This window comes from Haliotis cracherodii, unplaced genomic scaffold (assembly GCF_022045235.1).
Source record: "Haliotis cracherodii isolate W230 unplaced genomic scaffold, xgHalCrac1.p SCAF_4, whole genome shotgun sequence".
Lineage (NCBI taxonomy): Eukaryota > Metazoa > Mollusca > Gastropoda > Lepetellida > Haliotidae > Haliotis > Haliotis cracherodii.
The window spans coordinates 59,658,402-59,685,773 of NW_027266297.1; the positions used below are offsets into that span (position 1 = coordinate 59,658,402).

The following is a 27,372-nucleotide window of genomic DNA, read 5'->3' on the forward strand; positions in this document are numbered from 1 at the left end:
TTTATAAATGTTTTCTTCCAGATCTAGATCTAGATCTTGAACATTTATACATTTTAGGTATTTTTTACAAAAACATTTCTTTAACGGGTAGTTCTTCTTTGTTATTTATTCATTTTTTATGTTCATGGGCTTATTTTTGCTCATTTCAAACTTAAATCTTGAATCGGTATATATTTTCTCTATATGGTCTCTGCTTAATTTGAACACACACAGATCTGTGTCATCCGCGAGGGAACTACTTGTTGCTATGGACACCGCGTCGTGATTCACACAAATATTTATACAATGCATTATGTTCTTGAATATGTAGACATGTACTACATACGTATGTTTAAGTAAGGACAATATGCATAATATAAACTAGCATGCATGTTTTTCAAACTAAATCAATTACCACGCCGGCGTTTGTTAGCACTATTTCTTACTGCGGATTGTTTGTAGTCCGTGGCAGCGCATGTAAACAACTTCGCGTGGTCACTGGAGAGTACTGTCAGAAGTCGACGGAAAACTTCGAAACCAGCAAAATGTCAAGACCAGCAGGGACGCTTATCACCACCCACAATGCCAACTACATATCTCCCAGATTTATGCCAGGGTAATGTTTACAACAGATGTTGTGTGTGAAATATCGTGATATTATCAAGTTAGCGTCTGTAGATATGACCATGGGCCTGGCACAGGATATATTATTATTAAAATGTATTCTTTCGAAGACTAATTTAATTCAATTAAATATTGTACGTAGGTCTTGTCCAAACTGAGGGTAACGCACAGAGATTTTAATGTGAGAAATGTTTTATTTCAATTCAGAATATGTATGCATTGTGACTATTCACACTTAATGTCCGTGTTTTGAGAAGCACTTCATATGTATACTATAGATTACCTCCCCTTGGTGAACATCGCTTAGATTTAACATGACTTTATTTGTGTCCGACCACGAGATAAGGCTCCTTATGGTGGAAAATCACATTTTACTTCCCATTAGATTTTAAAACTACGGTATCTTAGGAACACAAAATTACAATTCACAAGCTACAGTTCATATTTATTACAGAGATAGATCTACCTGGCATCAAGCATTTGGACTCATTTTGAGACTTTTGTTTGTTAGTTTGATCTTGTTTAAAGCTGCACTCAGCAATATTCCAACTATATGACAGCGGCCTGTAAATAATCGAGTCTGGACCAGAAAATCCAGTGATTTACATCATGAGCATCTATCCACGCAATTGGGATCGATGACATGCATCAACCAAGTCAGTGAGCTCGACCACCCAATCCCGTTAGTCGCCTCTTACGACAAACATAGTCGCCTTTTATGGCAAGCATGGGCTGCTGAGACATATTTTGAGACTTATAGCTGTTTATGTATTAATTGCAGATTTTAGACATAATGTCTGCAATAATTGAAAGAAGACATGTATGCTGAAGGGTTGTGAAATAATATTTTTATTACATTATGAACTAACAAGAGAAAAAATAGCGATATCCCATGGTAATTGCTTTATATCATAGGATGAAAGAGCAAAAATAAAGATTAGGGGAAAGCATGTAGGTTATTCACATATTGATTTTCATGGATGATGCATGCAGATTAAGATTACGACTAAACAGCTGCTAAATGGGATTAACTTGTTCAGTGTAATAATTAATACTGTATTCGACATAATAGGCACCCAGGGCGCTCTCAAAATTATAAATTGGGGGCTCTTATTAGAATATTATTTTGGTGAAAAAATGAGAGTTGAAAGATACATTTCGTGGTTTATGCTGACAGCCTGAAATGTTTATGTACGACAGATATTTTTTTCCAGAATTTAATTGCCCATAATTAAGGGTGCATATAAGCCAATATCATAGCAAATGTCACCGTGGGCGCTTATAAGAGCGGGGTTCTTATTATGTTGTATACGGTATGTTACTTTATCACTTCAGAGTTACGCAAGAATTGAAGTTTCCTGTTCCTCGTGCTTAAGATGTGGTAAACAAATATGATAGTTTCAATATGGATATTTGTGCTGAGGTAGCACCCAAGGTGTTTTTGTCATGTTTTTGTTTTATTTGAGTAGAATTCTAACAGTCTATTAGATGAATGTATATGCCAGTTTAAGGGAATCTTTTGTGAGTGTAAAGAAGTAACTGTTACAAGAGATTAGATGTGGCTTGAAGTAAAATATTCAACAAACCATTGACTTTTGTTTACAGGTATCGAGGTCACTGCCCCACCACCAAGTTCGACTATGGCGAGACGTACGGAAACGCTACATCTAAATATTTCCAGGACTACAGGTACGAGTGTCACACTACCTAATGTTTTACTGCAGGAAGTGTTACAATACGATGAACATGGCATCACTCATGGTCTGTTACATATGATGGTAGAATGAGATCATGCATTGTGTCAAGTGGTGCTGTAGATTAGGACTGGGACGGGTAACTCGGGTTGGATGGGTACTCAGTAGGACCTGGTGACCCACAGGACTACCCAGACCCGTGGTTAGTCACCTGATATATTTTTAAAAGACAAAAGTTATCTAGAACTCTATGTTTAAACTACAAGTCACTAATGTTTGCAGTTATTTCTGACAACTACACCTATTCCTTCTGACTTTTATATGTTTGAATATAAACTTCAGTCAACTTCAGTCTAAACACCAGATCGTTTTATACGTGTATCTTAACACATTTTGCCAGGGCTACGGTCAAACTTTTCTTACATTGGACAGTTGGCACCTTCTTCCTGAGACCTACAGAGGGTATCAGGGTAGGGTTGGGTAATAGGGGGGTTGGGTACGAGGGTAGTAAATCTTGACTAGTCCCAGCCCTACTGTAGATGTTATCCCTAATCAATCCTGCATATCTCTCAAAGTTGATTATTTTTCCGTATGTCAGCATTGGAAAATGACACTTGAACTATAGTCCTTTCCAAACTGCCTAATTGTTAAGGTAACATTAGGACTAGTAGAAATTTGCCATTTCAAGGGTTTTGCTATTGATATCATACACACAGACTTTTCTTTTGTATCATATTAGGCTGTCAGTATAAACCACAATATTAACAATCTTTCAACTCTGTTTTTTTTCTTACCAAAACTATATTGTAATAACAACCCCCTTTATCTATTTTTGAGAGCACCCTGGGCGCTTATTATGTCAAAAACGGTATATGTCAGTCAATCATGTCATTGCTTATACAGTTCATTTAGAACCATTTTTAACATTAAAAAGACTGTGATTTTAAGCTTAAGCACTGGTTACCATAGTTACCGACAATATACACTATCTGGATTAGGTTCAGCAATGTGTCTGATTTTGATGGCAGTTTATATTAACAGTAAATAAACATTTATAAATGTCAATATTTGCAAATTCATACGACAATAATTGGCTCATTTGTTGAATATGGCCCCGTTTTTCTTGTAGGTCAGAGGTGCTGAGGAGCTCGTCTGACCCGTACTGCAGGGGAGGGCAGTTCCCCACGTACTACACACACAACCCAGACCTAGTCATTGGGAACCGCAGTCGCACACAAGACAAGTGGACAGCAGCACCCAAATATCAGCTGTCAAACATTGACCACGACAGGCGTGAAGAACTGTACAAGTTTGATCAGGTTGGTGCTTCTGAAAAATGGTTGTGGAGAGCAAAAGATCTATCAGGGACTTTCTAGAAATGAAGGAAATCTCTGTCACTTAAACTGTGACATAAATTAAAGTTCTTGTGGATAGAGTGTCTGCTCGGAGAGCGGAAGGTCAGTGGTTTGATCCCATACTGCATATTACCAAATGTCTTTAAAAGATGGTACTTGATATTACCGCACCTATCGCTCAGCTTCAAGGGGATAAAACAAGGAATGGTTCGGCTTGGAGTTGGTGTTCTGTGTCTGAGTGGGGTATTCATGTTAAGCTTAGGCATGCTGTCTCAGTGGGCTAGCACTATAGAATCGGCACTAGTGTGGACTAGTACAAGCAGCCACATACGGACAAGCACATGTGCATGCATGTCACTATGAAGGGCAGTCATCTTGAATGTGACTTTAAAAGTACTTAAAACCCATTTCACTTCACCCCAGCTACAGCCCTGCTGGGGCAGTGGGGCAGTAACTCATCATGCTGAGGATCTATCATCTTCCCAGGGCAACGGAGGTAACTGACAAAAGTCCAGTTTCCGTCCTTGCCAAACTAGGCTGGAATTTCCAGACTCGATAGAAGAGCCGCCAGTGGCTATTACAAGTTTTGTCCCTTCTATGCCCTCCTATCGACCAATAAGATTCTATCTCTCATAGCGCTTGCATTTGCTTCAAACAAAATGGCAGCCAGTCAAGACGATCTGATCGATAACCAAACTCTATATTTTAATAAAACAGGTCTCAATCTGTGAGGTGCATCAAATCACTTGAGCACCTTGATTAAAAACGTGAAAAGATTTGCAAAATATCTGTCAATGCCAAGTTGGCATGCTTTGCAAATCCTACAGTCAACCAGAATCTGCACATTGAGATCCATGTTGTTTACAAACCGGATGTAAATTTACTTACCTGATTTTTATTGGGTTGTGCATAGACTTGTTAGTCCAGCCAATATGTAACTCCGGAATTCCAGCCTAGGGTGGAAACTGGACTGTTATACATGTAGTCAGTTAATGCCCTTGTCCAGAAAGATGAGGATGTATGTTTGAGTCCCCATTTGGTACAACAAGTCAACACAGTTATTGGTGTCCCGCGTGATGACATGGCTGGAATAATGCCTGAAGTAGCATAAAACCCAAGTCACTCACTCCCGTTTGCATAAATAAAACACCCAAAACCTATTAAAGTATCTTAATTCTTCTTGTGGACCTAAAAAGTAGGCCTGAGAATTTATGGATGTCAACTTCTTTATTATGAGGAACACATCGTTTCGGAGTACATGCTTACTCCTTCATTGACTTGATGAAGGAGTAAGCACACTCCGCAACATTTGTTCCTCATAACAACGAAGTTGACCTCCACAAATTCTCTTCCTTATGGGGGTGGTCGGGTAGTCTAGTGGTTAAAGTGTTCGCTCGCCACGCCGAAGACCCGGGTTCGATTCCCGACATGGGTACAATGTGTGAAGCCCATTTCTGGTGTCCCCTGCCGTGATATTGCTGGAATATTGCTTAAAGCAGAGTAAAACCTTACTCACTCACTCACTCTTCGTTATGTGTATCACTTCCACATGCATTTCAAAGACCTGATTTGTTTTTTGTTTGTTTTATCAAAGGTATTGATGATATTGACAGTTGGTTTTATTTAATTAATTATGATCACAGCTGGCCCAGTCCCATCGGGAACACTATACAGACAAGTCTGGGACCAGGAAGAGTGTGGATTACTTCAAACTGCCTGTCAGTGCTGAGGAACAGTTTAAGAAAAATGCTATGTTGTAAGTATGGGTGTACATTGTAGCCAGTGCTTGTCGTCTATAGCTGACACCTGTCATGTGCTTGTCGTCTATAGCTGTCACCTGTCATGTGCTTGTCACTCATCTTCCTTGTCTGGCTCCACTCACTCTCAGTACTAACTATTTTAAAAAACACAATAATTGGTTCAGTTAATGACATCAACGGAATTTTGAAATTATGTAGTTTCAGTCCAAAAAGTTAAGATTTTGTGACCATTTGTAAAACTTAGAAATATATTCAGACAATAAATGCAAATATCAAGATGCTGAAAATTGTTTTAATTAGGTTCTGTCAAAGAAGTTGGATGAACATTTCTATTTATGTGAGAAACCAATGTGCCTGAATTTTCATTTCTTGTTTTCGAACAGAAATACAATTCTTTCATGTGGAGTGTTTTGCTAATATGATGATGTCTCAGAACCATTATTTCTTGTTGTGAATCACATGCAATAATAGGGGGCGGTTGGGTAGCCTAGTGGTTAAAGCGTTTGCTCGCCACGCAGGACCCGGGTTCGATTCCCGACATGGGTACAATGTGTGAAGCCCATTTCTGGTGTCCCCCGCCGTGATATTGCTGGAATATTGCTAAAAGCGGCGTAAAACCATACTCACTCACTCACATGCAATAATTTAATGAAACAGTACAAAATCAGAATTGCTTGCAATATTTAAACACCAGCAATAAGATAACCTGTCATGCTTGCATCTTTATTTAATCGCAGAATCATCTGTTTTTAATTTAGTGCTATGTTCTTGCATGCCAACCCCACAGACTTGCTGCTTTACATTCGCTGATTATCTATGTTGTGGTTTCCAACTTTTCATTATGCTTTGGTGAAATGTTTAAACAAATTCAATACGCTGTTGTTACCAGATATTTCATGTATGCCTATTTAGTTGAGGATTACTTGAAACAAATTTGAGAAATGCCATCTTTAATTTGCAAGACAGAACTATCTGGCAAGGACTTTAAATGCTTTGTGATTAGCACCTGGTACTAATCTGGGTTTAAAGTATGGACAAATTTTCTTACCGGTATTCATTTAGCATGTTTAGTAATTTCTTTTCTTTTCTCACAAATACCAGAATTGAAGCATCTTAGATGTTCTTAACTATGTACAAGTCGACTTTTCTAATATTTATTTTCATAAAAGTTTGTCTACAAAATCGAAATCTCACTTTTTCTTTGCAAGTTTTACCTCTTTATTTTATCATAATGGTTCATTTCTGTGTCAAAATGTTGTAAAAGAAATCCATGTTTGTACCAAAATTCAGAAAAGGATCTATTACATTGGAATATCTGAAGTCTTGTTGTAAAAAATGTGTCAAAATTTAGAAAAGGTCACCAGTTTGTAAGAAGAGTTTCCCCATAAGATGTCATAGACTATGTGTTGTGCTAAACTCACAGCAGAAATTGTATTTGTATAAAGAAATGAACCATATACTGTTACTATTACTGGAATGTCAATTAGACGTAGTCCTCCTGTTCTGACATAGGTATTCTCTCCCTTGTATCATCTCAAATAGTGCATGTCTTGTAGAAATTTCAATCCGTATGTACACCCATACAAGATGTAAACAGAAAAATACAAAATCTTCTGAATCCAAAATCCAGTCCCTTAAATGAAAATCTATAACTTAATAGAATAAATGTTAAAAGTTTATAAGATTTCGATAATAACTGATTGAACACTAACCATGTAAAGCGTTGGTTTGCACTTGAGTGACTTGCAGTGTTCACGTTTTGATGATGTCATCAGTTTGTGTGTGTGATGATAAGTTCCCAGTGTGCAGTGCCATGCGGACTGCTTCTTGCTAACGGAACATCTTGAGCACTTCAGGTAAGGTTATGTTCTATTCATGATTTGTTACCCCTTGCTATAGTGGCGAACATTATACATCTATTGCAGCGTATTAGCCTTGGGAGCATTTAGAGAATAACCTACAAGATATGAGAAATTACAGATTATCTCTCCGAACTGAATTAATTCTTCAAGTTCCATGCCTTAGCCTAAAAGAATAATAGTCTTGGTTTTCAGGCACCGCCCGCTTCATCATCAATTCCATTGCACGTTTCGGTTTTATTCCTTTTAAATCAAAAGAAATCTTTAAATATCACGTGTCTCAAACACATGATCCCAGCAGTGAAATGCTGCAATTCTTAAGAACAACATAATTTTGCTGATATTATTGTACCCAAAATTTGGTTACATACTAGCTTGAACAACCTCTCCCCAACCATCACCACCACCACCCCCCACCCCACCCCCCAAAAAAACCAAAAACAAACAACCCGCCCACCCACACCATATTTTCAAAAGCCATTGCCTGAGAATCAATTCTTTTATTTTTAAAGCCTTATTGAATGTTCAACATTATTTCACGAGTGACATAATCCCAAATTCCTCGTAGCTTGTGAGCTGTTCTCTATGTTTCCCAGTGAAAATGTAGAAAACATGGATTTCCTGATCTCAGGTTGAGGTATCAGCTCAGGCACTCTAATGTTGGAACTGCATCGCATAAAATCATTTGTGATGTCATGAACAATGTCGTCTTCAATTGTTTGCGACAATGCATTCATTTGACAACACATTACTGTTGGCGGCTTCATGCACACACTGACAACAGTGGAACAGTGACATGAACTAGCCAATCAGCTTGAAGCAGATTAAATGCTCATTGAGAATTACTGAAAAGGACTTTTCGCATGATTTTCATGCCACTGTTGATTATATATGTCATATATTTGCCTTCCACATAGAGGTCCAAAGATATGATTATAATGTGATGGGGATGCTATTCATATCTCCACAAATTTGAATTCGGAACATCAGTGTTTTGCATTCACTGCACCAAAAATGTGGATGTTCATGATGTTGAATCATTAAAGAGATCAAGACCAAAATTCAGTCAAACACTAAAATCAATTACTTTATTATCGTGGATGGTTTTGTTACAGTCCCATTAATCTTGAATTTCTTTGCAAATATACCATATTCGACGTAATAAGCGCCCACGGCGATATTTGCTAATATATTGGCTAGTGAACAATCCCAATTAGCACCCTTTCCGTTTGATCAATGTGCTCAAGACTTATATATTCTCGCATAATACATTTATTATATGCATCCTTAAACATGGGAAATTAAATTCTGGGAAAATATATCTGTCATATATAAACATTTCAGGCTGTCAGCATAAACCACGAAATTTATAATCTTTCAACTCTGTTGTTTTTCACTAAAATAATATTTTAATAAGAGCCCCCTATTTCTAATTTTGAGAGTGCCCTGGGTGCTTATTATGTTGAATACGGTACATAGTAATCTTTTGAAGAGAACCATGTCTTGTTTTGCTGGTCCTTCACAAGAGCATTCAAGCTGACCAATGTGTTACAAGAAACAGCTTTTGAAATTGGCACTAGTCCCATAGTCCTTGCCAAACTGCCCAATAGTTAAGGTATCGTAAGGACTAGTAGACATTTGCAATTTTTAGGGTTTTACTATATGTTATTATAAGGACTACCATATTCGACGTAATAAGCGCCCAGAGCTCTCAAAATTAGAAATAGGGGGCTCTTATTTGAATATTATTTAAAGGATAAATTTCATGGTTTATGCTGACAGCCTGAAATGTTTATATATAACAGATATATTTTTCCAGAATTTAATTGCCCATAATTAAGGGTGCATATAACACATGTGTGCGTATTATACGAGTATAAATAAGTCTTGTGTACATTGATCAATCTGAATGGGTGCTAATTGGGATTGTTCACTAGCCAATATATTAGCAAATATTGCCATGGGCACTTATTAGAGCTGGCGCTTATTACGTCGAATATGGTAGTGGACTAAAACTGTTAGTTTCTATCGCTGAGATAGTAATAAATTACCTTTGGGCTTAGTAGGTAAGTTAGTTCCCTTGTGCACAAGTCCTCTAATAAATGATGTAGCTTAATCTAAAATACTTAGGAATATTTTCAGATGTAAGTATTGGTACAAGAAGTGATCTCAAATCACATGGGGTTGTTTAGTAATTGGTATTCACATGTTCGATGGTTAATTTTACTGTCATTTAGGAGATAAACCATCTGTGAATTGAATTTTGAGATAGTCTAACCAGGTAAGTACTAGCCTCAAAAGACCCGTGAAGATTCCGGGGTAGAATAGGTCTTCAGCAACCCATACTTGCCGTAAAAGGCGACTATGCTTGTCATAAAAGGCGACTAACGGGATCGGGTGGTCAGGCTCGCTGACTTGGTTGATACATGTCCTCGATCCCAATTGCGTGGATTGATGGTCATGATGTCAATCACTGGATTGTCTGGTCCAGACTCGGTTATTTACAGACCAACGTCATAGAGCTGGAATATTGCTGAGTGCAGCGTTAAACAACAAACAAACAAACAAACAAACAAACAAACAAACTAGCCTCAAAAGCTTTACTAGCCTGGGTAATGATAAAATGCCCTTGTAATGTTAAAATAATGGGGAAATTTGGAATTTGAACTAGCTCTGGGCCAGCAGGCTGGTTTTAATTTAATTTCTAACCCTGCTATCTAACGACTAGATACCTCGTATACATTTGAAACCTCACACTTAAGTGTCATGGTAGAAAAATAAAATAAACCACTATTTCCACACCGCATTAATCCAGGTGGTACAGTGTAGAATAAACTTTCTCAATCTATAGGTTAACTGTCATACCCCTTGAGGATCCCTTCATGGGTATGAAATATGCTTCAACATAATATATTTTTTTGCAAAATTCTTTAACATCTTTATCAGGTTCAAAATAAAATATCAATGTCAGTTGTTGTCCAACGGCCAATTATTATTAACAACAGTACTGTGCCACTAGTTGTAACTACAGCCATATTATATTGCTGTTGGCTTCTACCTTTGTAGGGGGCACAGGTGGCCCAGTCTTCGCGATTCGCTGTGCAGAGTTGCGTCTCTTGTTCACGCCAGACACCTATGATTGTGGTTTTGAATCCGGGTTCGCCCCGATTATGTTTCTAGGTTTGTCAGCACCATACCCGTGCTCGTGGGTTTCACAGAAGTGGTAAACATCTGAGACCTGCATCACTTCGGGCTTTCCTCCCACATTAAGCTGACACGCCATGATATAACTGGAATACTGTTAAAAGCGGCGTTAAACCCAACTCACTCTATCTTTGTGTAGCCTGTAATTAAACATGACCTAAATCAAGATGGAGACTGGTTGTCATGAATTGGAAAAGGATGGATGTTTTTAAATTGTTTTAAATTGCTTTGAAAAGCATTAAAAAGATTTAGGCATAAATGCTTTGAACTCGTGAAATAGAGGAAACTGCTACACTGATACGATGTTTGCCAGTTTACCTCTTGCAGAGGCAAGAGTTCACTTTCCTTGTGGATCACAGAGGGTCATTTGTTGAAGACCTCCCTATGGAGGTCCTTGTATTCTCGATAATGCACAAGACTGTATCTACAGCATTGTCATGGCCTTCCATTCACAGAGGACTTGTCCTGTAACCATGGTAACACTGTCATGAGAACCTTGATTCTGCAATGTAAGTCTCAGATGGATGTTAAGGAACAAGCTTGTGGGGTTGGTTTAAAGAATGCATTATGTTAGTTTAAGAACACAAGTATATGGTAAAACTACCAAGCTGAGGACCAAATGTGGGAAAACATTTTCTTTCAGTTCAAGCAGTGAAGACGATGAATAAGTGGCCAGTCTGCATTCCTGGTAACTGTCAGTTGTTCATGATAGTTGATACACGTGTCAGTTGTTCATGATAGTTGATACATGTGTCAGTTGTTCATGATAGTTGAAACATGTGTCAGCTGTTCATGATAGTTGAAACGTGTCAGTTGTTCATGATAGTTGAAACATGTGTCAGTTGTTCATGATGGTTGAAACATGTGTCAGTTGTTCATGATATTTGAAACGTGTCAGTTGTTCATGATATTTGAAACGTGTCAGTTGTTCATGATAGTTGAAACGTGTCAGTTGTTCATGATAGTTGAAACGTGTCAGTTCATGATATTTGAAACGTGTCAGTTGTTCATGATAGTTGAAACGTGTCAGTTGTTCATGATAGTTGAAACATGTGTCAGTTGTTCATGATAGTTGAAACGTGTCAGTTGTTCATGATAGTTGAAACATGTGTCAGTTGTTCATGATAGTTGAAACATGTGTCAGTTGTTCATGATAGTTGAAACATGTGTCAGTTGTTCATGGTAGTTGAAACATGTGTCAGTTGTTCATGATGGTTGTTACATCTGTCAGTTCATGAATGTTGATACATCTGTCAGTTCATGAATGTTGATACATCTGTCAGTTCATTAACGTTGATACATGTGTCAGTTGTTTATGATAGTTGATACATCTGTTTGTTTACAATAGTTGATGGTTCTGTTATTTGTTCATGTTAGTTGATGCATCTGTGAGCTCATGATAGTTGATACATCTGTTTGTTTACAATAGTTGATGGATCTGTTATTTGTTCATGTTAGTTGATGCATCTGTGAGCTCATGATAGTTGATACATCTGTTTGTTTACAATAGTTGATGGATCTGTTATTTGTTTATGATAGTTGATATATCTGTCATTTGTTCATCAGTTGTTCATGATAGTTGATACATCTGTCAGTTGTTCATGATAGTTGATACATCTGTCAGTTCATGATAGTTGATACATCTGTTTGTTCATGATAGTTGATACATCTTTTCATGATAGTTGATACATCTGTCAGTTGTTCATGATAGTTGATACATCTGCCAGTTGTTCATGATAACTGATACATTTCTTAGAGGCTACCTGCCCTCTTTAAGAGTGAAATACCTGATCACATACATGGGGGAAATGAGTTATTTCGTCATTCTCCGTCCTCATGTACACTCACAGTGTGCTGTACAAACTCAGAGCTCCAGATAAGCTGCGTATCTGCGTGAAATACGCATCAGAAATGCAGAAATACACAGTAAAATATAATCCAAGCGTATCAAATACGCAACGAACATTACAGATATGCTACAAAAATAAAACTTGTGCGTATCATCAAAATATTGTGAAGTAACCCTGCATATTCAATTAGCAAATCAGCAACTTATTTTGAAATTATAAAGGGGCATTCCGTCAACCTTGCCAAACTCCACGATGACAGTTACATCATGATCACTTGCCATCACACTTTCTTGTGGAAGTATCGTGGTATTTTTCAGTCCTATAAAGCTCTCGAACTCACACAACACCAGTTTGCAGGGACTAGATGAATAGTGTTTTTAAATATTTAACTTAAATACCCACATGTGTAAAAACTAGTGGGTAACAGAAATTTGAATACGCAGGTAGAATTACTGATACCCAATGATTTTAAAATGCATGGGTAAAATACCCACAACACCAAAAGATTATCTGGAGCTCTGAAAACTTGATACAATATGGAAGGAAATCTCCTGAACACTTTATCAGATGAAGCAACAATGGGAATGTTTGGATATCAAACATTCATAGTTTTGTTTTATAAACATAGATCACATTCTTTGCAGGAGCAATGCTGTTATACTACTGAATACTTTTAGCCAAAAATTTGTAAATATAATCTGTCTTTATCATAGCAAAATAAGACAAGAACTGTTTTTGTCAAAAGTTACTTTATTTTATCTATTCTGGATATTGAAGCACAACAACACTGTACAATGAAACTGACTAATACACTACGTATGATTAAGCAAAATGTCAAACAGGATAAGTCTGTAGACAACCTAATATGCAAATGATAAAATCAGCTTGTGAAATCGTGTTAATGCAGAATAGAGATGCCGTTTTTTGTATTGGTTAAAACTGCTGTGAACCCATGAATTCTTTCTTATACTGGATATGTTTGTATATAATACATGTATATATATGTTATATATATGTGTTATATATGTTATATAGCACCTATATGTAAAGAAAGTGTCTTTGTTTATTTCAGCATGGTACTGTCCACTGGTCACTCGGATCAGATCAGCTTGCCTCACTTAAAGCACGTGGCACGCCGAGGACCCCTCATCCGCCGCGTCGCCCTCAACTCCTCACAGCGGGACCGGGAGATGCGCGACGTGTACTTCGAGAGTCGCTAACTGCAGTTACACACAATGTTATGTTCAGTTGGGATTTACGTTATTGTTTTGAATTATCTACTTACTGACTACCAGTCTTCTTTCAGATTTTAAACACAAAACCCAAGTTTCCAGACCAAATAGAATAAGGGAGTGGACCATTAGTCTGCATTGTGGTTATTTTTTCTTTTGTCGAAAGTCAGTATTAGTTTGTGATATGTTGACATATTGTATCAGGTTTTTAAGTTTTGTTAATGATATTTCTCTTGGTTTTGTTATTATTAGATTGTATGAACGAACAAGTTGTAGTTCTTGGGATTTTGATTTCGGACCAAGAATGTTTGTTTAGAATTGGATAAGGTTTTTATACAAAGGGACATAGGTTACCGTACGTCTTTCGGAATGTTTAAACTGAGAACTAGTTTTGTGAGACTTTTATCTATAATCATTTCATCTCCATTGATTTAGCAATGGTTGTTTGTGTATTGTGATAAGTTATATATTGTTGTGTATTTTTATATGAGGTCTACAAGCTCATATGGTTGCCACTGCTGTAGGTGTTTACCACTATGTATAGACAGTGAGGATGTACGGGGGCATGTCTTGGATACTCTTACTTTTGTTTTCTGCAGAATTACTGCATTACCATGTCAATTTCCAATCAATTTTCTTTGTTTTTGTTTTTTTTGTATCGAAAAAAATCCTGCTCGAAATATGTTTTTCAATAACTGAAAGTGATATTGTTTAATATGATATTTGTTATGTCTTTCAGCTGTAATTTAATCATGTTGTTCCAGATCATCATATCATTATAACCATGAGTTGTATATGACAGTATTAAACAGCGTTGAAAAGTTTGTGTTCTCCATTATCATTTGCATCTGATGCAGGCATGGTGAAATCGGGCTGAAGGATGTGTTTGAGATTATTGCACTAATATAGTCCTGTGTTGGTCGTTTGTAAGAGGCGACTTAATGGACGGGGTGATAGTCCACTTGGTTCATTGCATGTCATTGTATCCCACTGGCATTGATGCTCATGATGTCAATCACTGGATTAAATGGTCAAGACTCGATTATTTACAGACCACAGGGGGCGGTCGGGTAGCCTAGTGGTTAAAGCGTTCGCTCGTCACGCCATAGACCTGGGTTCGATTCCCGACATGGGTACAATGTGTGAAGCCCATTTGTGGCTGGACTATTGCTGAGTGCGGCGTTAAACAACAAACATAAACCTAAGGGGATATTTCAGTTAAGAATCATAATCATTGTACGACTCAAATTGTTCTCTGAATATCTTGCCATGTGAGCAACTTTGGCTAAGTCCAACAACAGTTTAGCCTGTTGTGCACACAGTTGTTAAACAGTCATATTATTAGCATTAACAAAATTTGACAATCAAATTACAGCTCAATGGATAATTATTTGGTCAGACTGCACAAAGATTGAAATACCCCAAAGAGGTTTCAATATGGTGGCCATGTTGGCACATTAGACAATTGTGAAAAGAAAGGGAGCCTATGAGGTTAGAAATGCATGTAATATAAGAATACAATCAATTAATCCCAAGCTGGCTCATTGTATAAGCCAGCCTGCCTAACTACTGAGCCTTGGTGATGAATAATTTATGGTTATCAACCTTATATGTATTCACCCATCAGGAATCACCTGAATTCTGTTGCAGTATTATCACACTGGTGAATGCCATAGAAGGTTTAACACTGCTTATAACAATGTTGCAATCTTACAAGTGGGTGACTGCCTCCGTGGTCTAGTGGATAGAGAGTCTGCCCGGAGAGCGGCAGGTCAGTGGTTCAATCCCCCAGCTGCATTGTACCAAAAGATGTTAAAAGATGGTATTTGCTCTTGAGCTCTGCATTAAGGACTGGTCCACTCGGAGTCAGTATATTGTGTTTGAGTGGGTATCCATTTTAAACTTTGATATGGTGTCTCGGCGGGCTAGCACGAATGAACGAACAAACAAAGAGCAAACCTCATTGACCTCGCATCAGCCTGCTTAAAAAAATCCAGATCTTTTTTCAACAACTTTATATCCTAATTCTTGTTTGTCAGCAGCTCTTGAAAAGAAACACAACAAAATGGGTGTAAAAAGAAAATATATTTATTTAAAAGTAGAAAGTTCAGACAGGTTTTACCAGCAACCCCAATAAAATATTGCATAATCAGAGTTGAATTGTGTTTTCCTTCAACCAGCAACATGAGCCAATTTAAATGAATTCCAGAACTGATCATCATCTCACACAATCGCCAACTGCTAAACATAACACAGAGGCAACCTTGGATGGAACAAGCTTCAGGATCCTGTTCCACAAAGCCATCTCAGTACTACGATTATAGTAAGCCTATGTTGAAGTATGGGAGTTACGATCATCTTTGCGCTAGGATCGTTTTGTGGAATGGGGCCCTGATCGAAGCGCTACGATTAACATCGCCCTATGTTAAAATATGGGAGTTACGATCATCTTAGCGCTAAGATCGATTTGTGGAACACGGCCGTGATCTAAGCAGTATGATTGGCTTAACCCAATGTTAAAGTATAGGAGTTACGATCATCTTAGCGCTAAGATCACTTTCTGGAACGGGCCCAGACTCATTTGTACAAACAATCTTAGCACAAAGGCAATTGTACTCCTAAACCTTAACATAGACAGACAATAATCATAGTACAAAGTACTCTCTGTGCAAGTGGGCCCATGGCGCCATCAACACCAAGTTGTAATTCTCATGAACAATGATGATCACCAGTCTCTGGGCTCCGGTTTGTAATAGTCATATATATGCAAAGTGGTCATACCGGCAGTCGACAACACCTGTGCACGATGGGACTGACATTACAAGAGTTGTCTCACACTTCCCGTCTATGTGGAAATATCAGTGTTAACATGCATAACTGTGGCCCCAGTAACTGATCATCCTCTTATTCAGCCCAGCGTACCCAGCATTTCATCCCATTTGTCTGGTCAGATCAACATTTTGTTCTATGAGAAGAACATATATATAGCAATAGAGACTCCAGATGTCAATGCATATGAAGATAATATACATAAAAATGAATACTGTGTTAACAAGGCTAAAATCTGGAATATTCTTCCTAATATACACACATACTTGAGAATACAAGATGATTGTCACACTCTCTACTAATTATTGGTACTTACCGTATAAGACGTAATAAGTGCCCATGGCGATATTTGCTAATATATTGGCTAGTGAACAATTAGCACCCCTTCCGATTGATCAATGTACACAAGACTTATTTATCAGTGTATAATACCCACTCTTGTGTTATATGCACCCTTAATTAAGGGCAATTAAATTTTGGAAAATATATTTCGTATATAAACATTTCAGGCTGTCAGCATAAACCACGAAATTTACGATCTTTCAACTCTGTTTTTTTCCACCAAAATAATAGCCCCCTATTTCTACTTTTGAGAGCTCCCTGGGCGTTTATTACGTTGAATACAGTATACTATTTTAAGAATTTAAAACAATCTAACAACAAAACTTAAAATATAAAATAAATGTTGGATTAGAGAGAGCAGAAATGGTGCCAAATATTCACAAAATTTTTATAATAGATTGTTTAATTATGCCTGAATTCTTTTTAAAGAAATGCATATTTCTAACAATTACTATGCAACCATTATTAAACTGCTTTTTTTATTCAACTTATTGTATTACCAAAAATATTTAATATATATACAACCATTTAATTTTCAAAAACGATGAAAGTACATTGCCTGATTGCCTATTTACAAATAATACTCTTGTTCTGTAATACACAACAGGTTACCATGGTAACATACACTCAAGGCCAACCTTTCTCATTACTAGATCACCACAAATCAACAGCTTTATTTGTAAATGGAATAAATAATATTAACATTCTTGCTTAAAAAACAAATCATTTTTGGAATAGGCTAGATATGGCCCTTCATATTATTTGTAACCCTTTCAAACAGATAAAAGATTGAACACAAATTAAGACAATAAGTTGTGTCTGAAGAAATACTGTCTGCATTATTTCACATTCAGCGACTAAAACATCAATGAAGTTTCCCAATGCTATATTTCTGCCCATTATATTTTATTCTTTTGTTATGAAGAAAGGCTGCCCTAAAATAACATGCAACTATCACATAAAGTTCAGGGGAATATTATCACGAATATCTGTGAATCAAACTTAGATCAAACAATAACTATGGTATATACAGTAACAACGTGTCTGGTCAAACCATTCTGAATTAAAACACATCATAATTTATTCTGTTATCACAACTGGGAACACAATACAATATATACAATCTTGCGGAGTAAGTGTCATCTAAAATGTTGATATTTTCAATCCTCAAAGTTCAGACAGTTGTAAGAATCTGATTACTGCTTTTCCTAAGCAGCTGTGTTGTATTCCTCATATCATTTGCATAAAACAATAACATCACCTGTAATTCTCCACAATTTAAAAAACAGCTAAAAAATGTCATTGTTGCATATAACACAGACAGACTTATGGATTTCAAATCATTTGATTTTTCAAAGCGATGTTTCAGTACAGAGGATTATACCGTCATCAAGTGAGCAAGCATCAAAATTCGGTACAAATGCTTTCTTGCTTTGTAAAGGTATTAGCATATGTACAAAATGTGGTAAGACCAGTGTCAATATTACACTCTAGCCTTGATAATGATTTCATCTGAATTTTATCACAAAATCACATATAAGATCCTAATGAGTTAACAGGACGTGTTTCACTGTATTTTAATCCATACTTCAAATGTTAAAATATTCAGTCTGTCTACCTGCAGTCTTAGCCAATGACACAACCTGCAGTCTTAGCCATTGACGGAACCAGCAGCCTTAGCCACTGACAGAACCTGCAGTTTTAGCAATTGACATAACCTGCAGTCTCAGCCATAGACAGAACCTGCAGTCTTAGCAATTGATATAACTTGCAGTCTTAGCAATTGACAGAACCTGCAGTCTTAGCCACTGACAGAACCTGCAGTCTCAGCCATTGACAGAACCAGCAGTCTTAGCAATTGACAAACATGCAGACTTAGCCATAGACAGAACCTGCAGTCTTAGCAATTGACAGAACCAGCAGCCTTAGCCCTAGACATAACCTGCAGCCTCAGCCATTGACATAACCTGCAGTCTTAGCCATTGACAGAACCAGCAGCCTTAGCCCTAGACATAACCTGCAGCCTCAGCCATTGACATAACCTGCAGTCTTAGCCATTGACAGAACCAGCAGCCTTAGCCCTAGACATAACCTGCAGTCTTAGCCATTGACAGAACCAGCAGCCTTAGCCATTGACAGAACCAGCAGTCTTAGCCATTGACAGAACCAGCAGTCTTAGCAATTGACAAACCTGCAGACTTAGCCATAGACAGAACCTGCAGTCTTAGCAATTGACAGAACCTGCAGTCTTAGCCATTGACAGAACCTGCAGTCTTAGCCATAGACAGAACCTGCAGTCTTAGCAATTGACATAACCTGCAGTCTTAGCCACTGACATAACCTGCAGTCTTAGCCATTGACAGAACCAGCAGTTTTAGCAATTGACATAACCTGCAGTCTAAGCAATTGACATTACCTGCAGCCTTAGACACTGACATAACCTGCAGTCTTAGCCATTGACAGAACCAGCAGTCTTAGCAATTGACATAACCTGCAGTCTAAGCAATTGACATTACCTGCAGCCTTAGACACTGACAGAACCAGCAGCCTTAGCCATTGACAGAACCAGCAGTCTTAGCAATTGACAGAACCAGCAGTCTTAGCCATTGATAGAACCAGCAGTCTTAGCAATTGACAGAACCAGCAGTCTTAGCCATTGATAGAACCAGCAGCCTAAGTCCTAGACATAACCTGCAGCCTTAGCCCTAGACATAACCTGCAGTCTTAGCCATTGACAGAACCAGCAGCCTTAGCCATTGACAGAACCAGCAGTCTTAGCCATTGACAGAACCAGCAGTCTTAGCAATTGACAGAACCAGCAGCCTTAGCCATTGACAGAACCAGCAGCCTTAGCAATTGACAAACCTGCAGACTTAGCCATAGACAGAACCAGCAGTCTTAGCAATTGACAAACCTGCAGACTTAGCCATAGACAGAACCTGCAGTCTTAGCAATTGACAGAACCTGCAGTCTTAGCCATTGACAGAACCTGCAGTCTTAGCCATTGACAGAACCAGCAGCCTTAGCCATTTACAGAACCAGCAGCCTTAGCCATTTACAGAACCAGCAGCCTTAGCCACTGACAGAAAGAGCCATTTACATTACCAACATATACTGAAATTGCCGTAATAAAAGACCGGGCACAAAGAAAATTGACAAAGAGGGACGCATATTTAAACCATACACAAGTTCAATTTGTTTTCACAGATCGAGCGAGAGTGAAAAAACTTCAAATGACAATGAAACGAAAACCTTTTTGTTACTAGCCACATAATCCCTTCTGAGCTGCTGCACACAACAACATAGAGATTCATGCAAATTTTCCGTCTCATATCATGAATATGGGAGCACTCATAAAGATCATTTAAAGATAGGCCAGGGGGTGCTTAATGGAGCAGGGTGCTTAATACATCAAATACGGAACATCAGAGTTTGATCTCTTCATGTGTATATGGATGGCAAAACAGTTAAAACTATCATAAATATTCAAAGACCATGTGATCACAGTTTAAAGAAATATTAATAACTTCCAACAAGAACAAGGTAATCAAAATTAATAGGAAACAAGAGTTTTCAGATGGAAATGAGAACAAGTTTGTCACATGGATGACTGGTGATTGTTTTCTTGAGCATTGTACCCCTTAATTTAGTCAACCCAGCATCTGGATGGGACTTTCTTGGAGGAGAGGACAGATCTGTTTCAGGCACTTCACAAACGGATTCGGAAGGAGCTAAAACACAGAAAGAGACTGATTGAATGTCCTTGTAATGAAAATGGTGATTAAAGTTAAGAATTGTATTAACACGATTAAAGGATTTGTTACTAAGAACAAATTTGCAATCGTAGAATATTTTGGGAGTATATTTCACCATATGGTGTCATGTGGTTTTACAACAGGGCAGGTCTTGAACCGTCCCCTGGATCTGCCCGTCATAACAATACCCCTGACTGCATGAAGGCTAAAACTTACTTGACAAAGTCTGGAGCTTTGGATATGACATGCTCAAACTCAGCAAATGACAGAGAGTCGTCATCATCAAGATCTGCCTCTTCAAGGATCTGAAACACATACAATCAGATGTCTGAGTGAGTTGGGTTTTTTCACTATGTAGTGAGTGAGTATGGTTTTACGCCGCTTTTAGCAATATTCCAGCAATATCACGGCAGGGGGACACCAGAAATGGGCTTCACACATTGTACCCATCGAACCTGGGTCTTTGGCGTGACGCTGAGGCATTAACCACTAGGCTACCCGACTGACCCACACTATGTAAGATAGTTACACGCAAAGGACAATGAAGAACGAAGCTTGGTTTATTTCACAATAAAACATTTATCTATCATGATGTCATTTCTGGAGATTCGAACATGCGCTCTCAACTTGATGACGTATATTGGACGACGTAATTTTTGCGAGAGGAGAGCCTAGTGAGTTGTTCCACATTGATGAAGCTGGGCAATGCAGATAAATACAGATAATCAACGTGAGGATTGTGAGAATATGCGGAAACCACCCACCTCTGCATAAAATGGACTTGTCCAACATTGCCGAGTTCAGATTCTTTTGACGGAGTCATCAATATTAAAATAAGAGTAAATATTTTTAAAGTTTGTACATTTTAGTATCATCCTTAAAGAGGCTGTACATAATGTTGATATCTCACAATAAATAACTCACATTATCGATGAGCTGTTGCATGTCCTCATCGGACAGCTTCTGGTCGGTGTTCTGGAAACTGGTCAGGTGGTCGACAACATTACGCAGGTCTGCGCTTGATAACATGTCGTCCTCATCGAAGTCTGAAACACACCATCATAGGCCCCCCATTAGATTAACAGACATTCAGGAACATTTCAAGCATAACCAAAAATATAATACCATCAGTATGGAATTATTAGGGCTGGGATGATACACCATCTGTGTGATCCGATACGTATCACGATACCTTGTTCACGATACCTTGTTCACGATACTTGTGAGTGCTCTTATCTGTGGTGTGTAAGCCATCTTTTTCCTAGACAGGACAGTCAAACACCTGCCACACTGATGATTTACAGCTGGCAGTGTCAAGTATGATGCAATGGATGAAAATATTTACTTTTTCACTATTAATTTTCACTACTAATTAATGTTTGGTGTAACAGCCATTAATGTAAATATTTAAGGTATGAATTGATATTTTGTACTTGGTGTGCGACTAAGATCGATAGTTGTATCGGAAAGTAAAATATCATGTTACAAAAACATATTACACCCACAACTAGGAATTATACTACTGAAAAGAAGACAAAGAAAACCTGATTATTTTATTTTACCATTGTTAATCGGTCATGGCATTCACCATATTCACAATAATAATATGAAAGAATTGTGTGTTCTGCAACCTCTTTTGAGTATAAAATATATCTTGCATCCTACTACTTCTTGTGTAGACGGGGAGCACGGGTGGCCCGGTCATCCAAGGCGCTGCGATTCGCTGTGCAGAGTTGCGTCCCTTGGGCACGCCAGAAACCTATGATTGTGGGTTCAAATCCTGGTTTGCCCCGATTATGTTTCTAGGTTTGTCAGCACCATACCCATGCTCGTGGGTTTCGCCGAAGTGGTAAACGTCTGAGACCTGCATTACTTCGAGCTTTCCCACATTAAGTATTCCTGGAATACTGTTAAAAGCGGCGTTAAACCCAACTCACTCACTCACTCACTCACTCTTGTGTAGACCTAATGTTTCCCGGAGGCATTCAGAAGAAGGTTATCATTAATGGCTAGGTTGACAGACAATAATTTATTTGATGGAGATGGATACTTACGTCCAAGACCACGAACGTTGGTGTCTTTAAGATATTTGTACAAAGTGCAAACAGTCTAAAATAAACAAGATCTTACCATATATTCTGAAGGCGTATTCCACCTTGACATTTTTGGGTGCATTATCCGAGAAGACAGACATCATATCCAGGAAGTCTTCAAACGTCATGTTGCCCTGGCCATCCGATGAAAACACCTGGCAGATGCGCTTCCCAAATGGGTTCACCTGTAGACATAGATATGGCTTAGATACACGTCATGAAAACCAGCATGCAAAATTTGGGGTCATGTCACTATGATCATGGGTCTTCATGTACAAAGTCTTTGATGGTAGTCAGGCTGCAGCACACAGACTAACTGTCCCCATCATGTTTACTCTGAACAAACTAGCTGAGCCGATTACCCAAAAGAACTGTTATAAAATTTGGGTTTCAGACTAGTGGCTCAAGTTGCCGATTTCCATCATGTCTGTCAACATCCCTGTATTGTTATTGTAGTAGGCATAGTCACATGACAGACACCACTGAGTGAGTGAGTGAGTGAGTGAGTGAGTTTGATTTTACGCCTCTTTTAGCAATATTCCAGCAATATCAGCGGGGGACTCCAGAAATAGGCTTTGTGAATCAAACCCGGGGTCTTCGGTGTGATAAGCGAACGCTTTAACCACTAGGCTACCCGACCGCCCTGACACCTATTAGTACACAAAATATACAGATACAGTTTTGGGAGAATGCTGCATTGCAAAGTATACAGTTCTGTAACCACTCATACTGCTTGTCAATAAGACCAATTAGCATGTATAGTGTTCTGTCAGCCTCATTTTGCATCTTGTATAGTTTCTAGACTCCCAGTTATCATTTCAGCATGTTCAGTGTGGTGCTCCTCGTTCAGTGTGCTGCCCCCTTTGACAGACATCCAACTCACCTTCAGCTCTGGGAGCTCCAGTACCTTGTCCTGCGAGAGTTTGCAGTTCTTGTCACTGTCCACAGCTGTGCTGTCTAAACGATAGAATCTCTTGTAGACACTGCAATATTGAGAATATTTCTGTGTTATCATGGATATAACAAAGCAGTAATGTGTAGTATGGGCACTCAATGGCAACATCTAAATACAAATAGATTATCACCATGATCACAGCCTTGTCCCGGCTTGTCGGCTTAATATGGGAGTAAATCCCAAGTGAAACAGTTCTTCAACGTTTTTATAACATTGTTGAAACTCATTAGTACTGGGATTTATACTCATGCAGATCAACAGATCCTTGCAAAGCTAAGGGACATAATTCTGCATAGCAAATTAAGAAGCCTTAGAACTTGGGGCACTTGTGAGGTGAGATGAAATTGATTTTAATATTGTGTCCAAGATTACTGCACTTACATAGCCACGTGCATGCACGTGTATGTGTGTGGCTGCTTGTTCAAGTCCACACTGATGCTGATTAATAGTGCTAGCTCACTGAGATACAATGCCGTAGGTTAACATGAGACACAGTACACTGACTCCGAGCTGACCAGCCCTTGTTTTAGTCCCTTAATGCCAAGCGCCAGACAGGGTAACAACAAGTACCATCTCTTAACGTCTTTTGGTATGACGCGGACTGGGATCGAACCCAAGACCTTCCGCTCTCTGGGCAGGGGCACTTGTGACATGTCAGCTTAATGTGGGAGGAAAGCCAGAAGTCACCACTTTGGTGAAACCTACGAGCACAAGTATGGTGCTGACAGACCAAGAATAAACAATCCTGTTGGGGTACGATGACACTCGATCAACCAAGTCACCGAGTCTGACCACCAACTCTATAGGTAGCTGGGGACCTGTTTGAACCTGGAATCCCTATGGGTGAATACAGTGAGCAGGACACTTACTGTAGAATTTCCTTCTTGGTCAGATAGGTCAAAGTCTGAAAAAACAAATGATTAATTGTCATTAAAGTACTTTGTATTGGTTTCTTGTGTTGGATAACACTTGGCACTAATAATAATTATCAAAAAATCATAAGTAAATGATTTAATTTCACAAAAAGTGTAAATTCATGTTCATCTGCAAGTTTGGTGAGGTGAAATGTTGTTTAACTTGGCGTCCAAGATTATAGCACTAATAAAGTACCGTATTCGACGTAACAAGCGTCCCGCTCTAATAAGCGCCCATGGCGATAATTGCTAACATATTAGCAATCCCAATTAGCACCCCTTCCGACTGATCAATGTACACAGACTTATTTATTTGCGTATAATACGCAATCGTGTGTTATATGCACCCTTAATTATGGGCAATTAAATTCTGGAAACATATTTCTGTCGTACATAAACATTTCAGGCTGTCAGCATAAACAACGAAATATATCTTTCAACTCTGTTTTTATCACTAAAATAATATTCTATTAGGAGCCCCCTATTTCTAATTTTGAGAGCGCCCTAGACGCTTATTACGTCGAATACGGTAATGTGCATGCACATGTGTTTGTGACTGCTGCTTGTCCTAGTCTGGAAAAATGATGATTTTATAGTGCTAGCCCATGCCGCAGTTTAACTGACTCCAAGCTGACCAGTCTTTGTTTTAGCCCCTTAATACCGAGCGCCAGGGAGGGTAACAACAAGTACCATCTTTTAACAGCTTTTGGTATGACGCAGCCTGGGATCGAACCGCCTACCTTCTGCTCTCCGGGCAGATGCTCTATCAAGTTTTGTTTAGTAACCCTTACATATGTTTTAATTGATACAAACGATAAAGACTCATTAAGACAACATAATGAAAGCACTATATGAAAGTTATTTCACTATAAATATATATAATTTTGCATTTTCCTGTTTTTGTTTTTGGTTGTGTCTTTGAAAGTATCTTTTTTTTTTTAGAAATGAGTAAACTGAAATAACATTCCTTAATTTTTCAATTTTTTAACCAAATTTAGAATCTAAATTTTTATCAATTTTTTTTAGTAAGAAGCTCAAATAGTTTCAAGTAAAGTCCATACTGTTACTTTCTCTTAACGTCTACTGGCAGATATTTCATGATGGTTTCCTGTTCATCAGTTAACTGTACATTATGTATACTCGGACCCCATGGTACCGCAGCATTCATCGTATCACGGCATTTGTGATTTCCGGTAGTTCATGCGGGACACGCCTCTTAGCAGCTGTCTATTAATGCTAATCAGTAACCAGTAAACAATTTCAATTTCCTCGGAATGTTCCGTCTGCTGTAAGTTAGGAGTTATCAATGCGTTGATACATATTTCTGGCATCTTTTGTAATATTGCCTTACCCCCATCTATCAATGGCCAACGATATAACCCGCAGTTCCCCAAGTAAACTTTCTCTATCGACCTGAACTAGATCATCTGCATATTCATGGCGACTAATAAGGTAACGGAAGTTACGTAGTCCGCACATTTTTTCCCACTCTGAGTCCAGAAACTATTGGGAGATCATAAGGGCCATAATGCCAAACTTAGAAATACGTTCTTCACTAGTAGCCAAAAGATAAATACATACTTTGGGCATACTAGGAGTGTTTTTTTATATATTTAATGTTAATGTTTTCCATTATGTGACATATTATTGTCATCCAATTTTTTTTATAAACAATCTTAGAATATCATTTCTGATATTTTGTTTTGGATTTTTAAAATACTTTTCTCTTACTTTTCTGTAAACATGCATTGAATACCTATTACAGATAACACATTTCGAATTTTACTTGTGCTGTCTTTGCACTTGTCTGGACAAATCACTGATATCTGGCATGATCATACTAAGTGGTTGGTAGAATTATGTCCTCTTTTTGTCCAATTCGGACCTCCATACACAACTTTTCTCTGTACCACGATACGATGGAGTTCTCTCCCTTGTCAAACTGAGCGCGAGGCCCGGCTTTGACTCAGAGCTACTAATGTAAATAATGAACTTTTATCAGTAAAATATGCATTGTTAGATCAAATAAATGCCATCTGATATAGAGAACACGAATAATCATAATGGTTAGTGAGTACATTTTGTTCCGTTCATGACAAGTACCGCGATACCCCGAGGTTGCAGGCTACATATTCAGCATTTTATGGAGAAACATGAACATGATGAAAGTTATTCTTTCATTCATTCAGTAATATATTCATGAAAACATAGGCCAGTGCATGAATATATCCATAGTCCCTAAAACAGCAACAATTACATGAGCGTTTGTTGAACAATTTTTTCTACCCTTCATGACAATGTCTAAAATTATGGTGGCGAGTTGGTATGGGCAAATAAATAACTGTCATGACATTTCAGGCGAATTGTTCTTTTCGGATTTATATCTATTTTGCATTTACTCGGCACGATTTAGCAGCAAACGGATTATAATCTGTGTGTAAATACTCAGTGGCTCAAAACATTATCCGGGGAAAAATATTGGTCTCTGTTTTGAGGTTTTGACATTTCTATACATATAATAAGCGAGAATGGTCACCAGAGGAAGTTGGGGTGACAACGAAGAAACAACAGGTGCCCGTTAAATTGTCAAACAATGTCTTCACAGTTATTGGTTTAGATGTCGTTTAGCTTATATGAAACGGTGACGTAGATATCTTACTTGATAATCATCCAGTTCTTGTTCCGTAAAAGCACTCTGCGCACTACCCATCTTGAAATCTCTGTCTTCAGGTAAATATTTCGGTACGGTCACTTCTTGACAATTTGGGACAGTGTTTACGTCATGTAATTTGTGTACACACGTTTCGATGACGTTTGGTGGCAATACAATTCTTTGAACATAACTCGAAACGAAATAATATGATATTACGTGGTCAGTCGTGTTTTTATGCAGGAAAATACTTTTATGTTTGTTTCAGGTACAAAAA

The 27,372-nt window shown here is 38.1% G+C and overlaps 2 protein-coding genes across 5 annotated transcripts; one reads left to right on the forward strand and one right to left on the reverse strand.

The window, feature by feature from the left end:
* Positions 1–454: 454 nt before the first annotated feature.
* LOC139480113 (ciliary microtubule inner protein 2C-like) lies at positions 455–14,335 on the forward strand. The gene is made up of 5 exons (XM_071263140.1): positions 455–595; positions 2,209–2,292; positions 3,427–3,616; positions 5,296–5,408; positions 13,398–14,335. The coding sequence occupies exons 1-5, from the start codon at positions 525–527 to the stop codon at positions 13,543–13,545; spliced, it is 606 nt and encodes a 201-aa protein (XP_071119241.1). The 5' UTR covers positions 455–524; the 3' UTR covers positions 13,546–14,335.
* Positions 14,336–15,629: 1,294 nt separating this feature from the next.
* Positions 15,630–27,219, reverse strand: LOC139478662 (calcium and integrin-binding family member 2-like). Of its 4 annotated transcripts, XR_011654320.1 has the most exons (9): positions 27,105–27,219; positions 24,401–24,435; positions 23,460–23,559; positions 22,614–22,761; positions 21,408–21,529; positions 20,700–20,788; positions 19,594–20,459; positions 19,170–19,219; positions 15,630–19,019 (listed from the first exon to the last, which is right to left on the reverse strand). XR_011654320.1 is itself a non-coding variant. In XM_071261226.1 (7 exons), the coding sequence occupies exons 1-7, from the start codon at positions 27,153–27,155 to the stop codon at positions 20,438–20,440; spliced, it is 567 nt and encodes a 188-aa protein (XP_071117327.1). In that variant the 5' UTR covers positions 27,156–27,219; the 3' UTR covers positions 15,630–20,437. The 4 variants fall into 4 exon arrangements, 1 of the variants encoding a protein (XP_071117327.1); XR_011654318.1 differs by having other exon boundaries at positions 15,630–19,219; XR_011654319.1 differs by having other exon boundaries at positions 19,170–20,459.
* Positions 27,220–27,372: the final 153 nt, after the last annotated feature.

What these genes read in the sequence shown, in the direction of transcription:
- LOC139480113 (XM_071263140.1), top strand. Translation starts at nt 525, where the DNA reads ATGTCAAGACCAGCAGGGACGCTTATCACCACCCACAATGCCAACTAC. An exon ending in AACTGTACAAGTTTGATCAG is followed by an intron (nt 3,617 to 5,295) that starts GTTGGTGCTTCT and finishes TTATGATCACAG; the next exon opens with CTGGCCCAGTCCCATCGGGA. An exon ending in TTTAAGAAAAATGCTATGTT is followed by an intron (nt 5,409 to 13,397) that starts GTAAGTATGGGT and finishes TGTTTATTTCAG; the next exon opens with CATGGTACTGTCCACTGGTC.
- LOC139478662 (XM_071261226.1), bottom strand. Translation starts at nt 27,155, where the DNA reads ATGGGTAGTGCGCAGAGTGCTTTTACGGAACAAGAACTGGATGATTAT. An exon ending in TGCAACAGCTCATCGATAAT is followed by an intron (nt 20,789 to 21,407) that starts GTGAGTTATTTA and finishes TATGTGTTTCAG; the next exon opens with ATCCTTGAAGAGGCAGATCT. An exon ending in AAAGCTCCAGACTTTGTCAA is followed by an intron (nt 20,460 to 20,699) that starts GTAAGTTTTAGC and finishes TCTGTGTTTTAG; the next exon opens with CTCCTTCCGAATCCGTTTGT.